The sequence below is a fragment of the Arachis hypogaea genome, chromosome 16 (genome assembly GCF_003086295.3).
Source record: "Arachis hypogaea cultivar Tifrunner chromosome 16, arahy.Tifrunner.gnm2.J5K5, whole genome shotgun sequence".
In the NCBI taxonomy this organism is placed as follows: Eukaryota; Viridiplantae; Streptophyta; class Magnoliopsida; order Fabales; family Fabaceae; genus Arachis; species Arachis hypogaea.
In genome coordinates this window covers 12,335,393-12,338,658 of record NC_092051.1, presented here as the reverse complement: position 1 = coordinate 12,338,658, position 3,266 = coordinate 12,335,393, and the positions used below count along the sequence as shown (strand labels likewise).

At 34.2% G+C, this 3,266-nt stretch overlaps 1 protein-coding gene across 1 annotated transcript; it reads right to left on the bottom strand.

Annotated features, from left to right (window-relative positions):
- On the bottom strand, positions 1–2,888 carry LOC112759153 (synaptotagmin-2-like). The gene is made up of 8 exons (XM_025807974.3): positions 2,648–2,888; positions 2,424–2,522; positions 2,264–2,314; positions 1,842–1,965; positions 1,543–1,763; positions 1,364–1,438; positions 1,070–1,146; positions 1–982 (listed from the first exon to the last, which is right to left on the bottom strand). Exons 1-8 carry the CDS (start codon positions 2,756–2,758, stop codon positions 109–111), a joined length of 1,632 nt encoding a protein of 543 aa, XP_025663759.1. The 5' UTR covers positions 2,759–2,888; the 3' UTR covers positions 1–108.
- Between the last annotated feature and the right edge of the window lie 378 nt (positions 2,889–3,266).

Below are 3,266 nucleotides of genomic sequence, written 5' to 3'. Positions count from 1 at the left end.
TTGGTTTGAAAATTTTGTTAAAATTCAAAAGAGGTAGGAATAGCAATGAAAATGATATGCACCTAAATAAACTTTGTTAAAAGGTATATAAGGAAGTGGTGGTGGTGATCAAGTGGCGGGTTGAGAAGGTCTCCACATGAGCTCAATCTGAAGGCGACCATTCTTGGAATCTATGAGATGATATCTCTCATTGATTCTCTTGTTAGTAACAACATCAGCAAGAGAGATGTCAGCGTAACCGAGAGACTCCTTCTGACGAAGCAAATTACGGGAAGAAGTGCTAACAACCTCCACATGTAATTTGTCGTTAGTGGGAGGCTCCTCCACCACAAACTGGAACTCCTCTTCCCACCGCGGGTCTCTGTTCTTCTTCACGTGTTTGGTTTTCCTCTCCTCTCCCCTGAAAATGAGGCGTACTTGTGGATTCGTGTGGTACTTTCCTTCCACGTCTTGTGCCTCATGGACTACAACTACAAGCAATCCTCCACCTGGAGGAGTCCCTTCTGGAGCTTTATCCATCATCATCATCTCTGTCTCTTCAAACCCTTTCCCCATCTCTTCCTCCTTGAAAGCCTTATATGTTAATTCCATAACTATCTGACCTCGGGACTTGTCATTTGCCCCATCATTCGGATCCATGTTCTTAAGCAGATCCAGTGTTATCACCTTTGTTTCTTCCTCTTTCAACTCTTTCAGAGCCACCACATTCATACCCATAAAATCATGCCTCCCGACCTGCTCCCAGTCATACACTTCAAACTCTAGTGTCTGTGTTTCTGGATCCTTCACTAGCAAATTAAATTCTTCATTCCATTCTGGGTTCAAGTTCTTGTGCTTCACCGTTGTCTTTTTCGCTGGCATATTGTCCCCAGAAAGCTTTATCTTCACATAAGGGTCAGATGCACCAAGAAGATCTTTCTTCTTTAGCTTCATTGCTCTCACTACTTTTACAACTAAAATTCCAATAGCCCTTCTCATAGCTCTAACATTTCAGATTAAAAATACATAAGTGATTTTTCTTTTTCTTTTTAGAATACATAAAATAAAAATGCAAAAGTAATGTATGTACTTTGCCGGATCCATGATTTGAACGTCGAGGGTTTTGGGCCATAAATACATATTCGCAACCTGATCTTTGATAAGCTCCTGGAAATAATAATATAAAAGCCATACATATTTTAAACAAACTGTACTAGTAGTAATATCAAAACAGTTCAATTCATAAATTGAATTAGGAAGAGCGACATTCGCTCTACCATAAATAGATTCCCTGATTACCACTCCAAGTCGATGACGAATGCATCTCAACTTTTAAGAATTAAAAAAATAAAAACAAAAATAAAAATGTGGTCAGACATATTACCTGAACAAACCTGTAGAGACCAGGAATAGACATAAGATCAATCCCTAGAAGCTTTAGTCCGAAGTCAACATGTGGCTGCAACATAAAGGATGCCAAAGTAGTAGAGAGTTTATCATGAAACAATTGAAAAGCGATATAGTAAGCTATGCCCCCAAAGGTTTACAAACACCACTACAAACCTTTTCCATAAGAGACACAAAGATGTTGGCAAAACAAGGAAAGCTTGGAACCAAAGGTTTCAAAGTGACACGAGGTGCAAGAAAAACTTGCAAATCCACCACTTGAATGGTTGGTTTCAAGCCAAATGCCTTAACTGCGACGGTGACATTAGGATTTCCAGCCCATTTGATACTTGGTTCCATAATTAACTCCTTCTCATCAGTTATATAAACTTTCATCCCTGAGGAGATCAACGAATTAATTAATATGTACCACTTAGTTAGATTGGTACCTTGTTATTTGTACAAGCTAAGAAAACCTTGAAAAGTAGGGGGCAGGCTGCCAAGAGTGAGCACTTCAAACTCTACAGAATCAATTTTATAGTTGGGAATCTGCTCTGCAATCATGGGTTTCACAATGCCCTCTGCGGTCTTGCATATTGCCTAATTAAACAACAGTTAGTTGATTACATGCATGCAGTAAGTAAAGTACACCAATTAATAATGGAAACTATAGGTAAATAACTCCTCACCAACCAACTTTAAACAACTATAATTAATAATTATTAATTTTATATTTTAAAAATAAAATTTAAATAATTACTAATTAATAATTTTAAAAATCAAAATTACTAATTAATAACAAATTGATTAAAAGTTAACTGGTTGGATATTAGTTACCCAGTAGAGTACATTAATAATTTATCAATTAATTAAGGAATAGACTATATCTATACCTTACCTTGTTAAGATAGGGCCACATGTATTCGATAAGCCTGTTAAGCCAGTCAACCTTAAGGGACAAAGATTGAAACAAATAATATAATAAACAGTGTTGCGTTTAATTTGTCCAAACAATATATATATATATAGCAGATAATAATGCATAATACATTACGTACCCGATCGAAGTCTGGATTTTTAATCCAAAGTGGAATCTCAGGAATTATTCGTTGGAGAGTTTCAGAGTCTTGATTCGCTAGTGGTTGGATCTCAGGATCCTGTGTTATTTCAAATAGTGTCAGTATAACTACTCATACACCTATGGCTGCGTATTTGTATGTGTATGTAATGAAAGAACTTGATGATAAAGAAGGTCAAAGGCGAAAGGAATATACATACATACCTTAACATCGACGGATTCAGAGTAAATGAAGAGAAAATAGCCAGCGACAAGGCCAAATGAAATTCCAATTCCGAACCCGAAAAACCCAAAAATGGTACTGAAAAAACTCATCTTCTCTAAAGCTTCAACTCTGGAAAAAAAGAAAAAATTTCAAAATCATATCTATCTTCATCGAAAGAACCATCTCAAAAATGCATCACTTCTAATGTCTCCGAGCTCTCCTCGGATCACCATCCTTCCGCTAAAACGTGTAATGCTTAGCAAATTTTGGAAAACAACAAGGATAAAAGAAAGAGTAATATTTACATAATTATTTTTTATTTACTTATTTGTCTTCTTAGCCAAAAAGAATTAATACATCATAAATATTTGAAAGATAATAAAAAAATAATTTAAAGTTATTTTATTTTATATTAAATTTGTTTATTTTATAATTTTTATTATTATTAAATAATTAAATAATTCTAAATATAATAGATATACAATTATAAATATTATAAACATAAAATTATGAATTTAAATAAAATAAAATAATGTTAAATTACTGTCTATCTATCGTTACGAGATTAATAATCCTACTCCTTATACTAATAAAAATGTAACTATTATATCGTATATA

Excerpts from the sequence above, each read along its gene's own strand:
- LOC112759153 (XM_025807974.3), bottom strand. The coding sequence starts at position 2,758 with ATGAGTTTTTTCAGTACCATTTTTGGGTTTTTCGGGTTCGGAATTGGA. Across the intron at positions 2,523-2,647 it reads CTGAATCCGTCGATGTTAAG|GATCCTGAGATCCAACCACT; the intron begins GTATGTATGTAT and ends GAAATAACACAG. Across the intron at positions 1,764-1,841 it reads CCTGCCCCCTACTTTTCAAG|GGATGAAAGTTTATATAACT; the intron begins GTTTTCTTAGCT and ends TGATCTCCTCAG.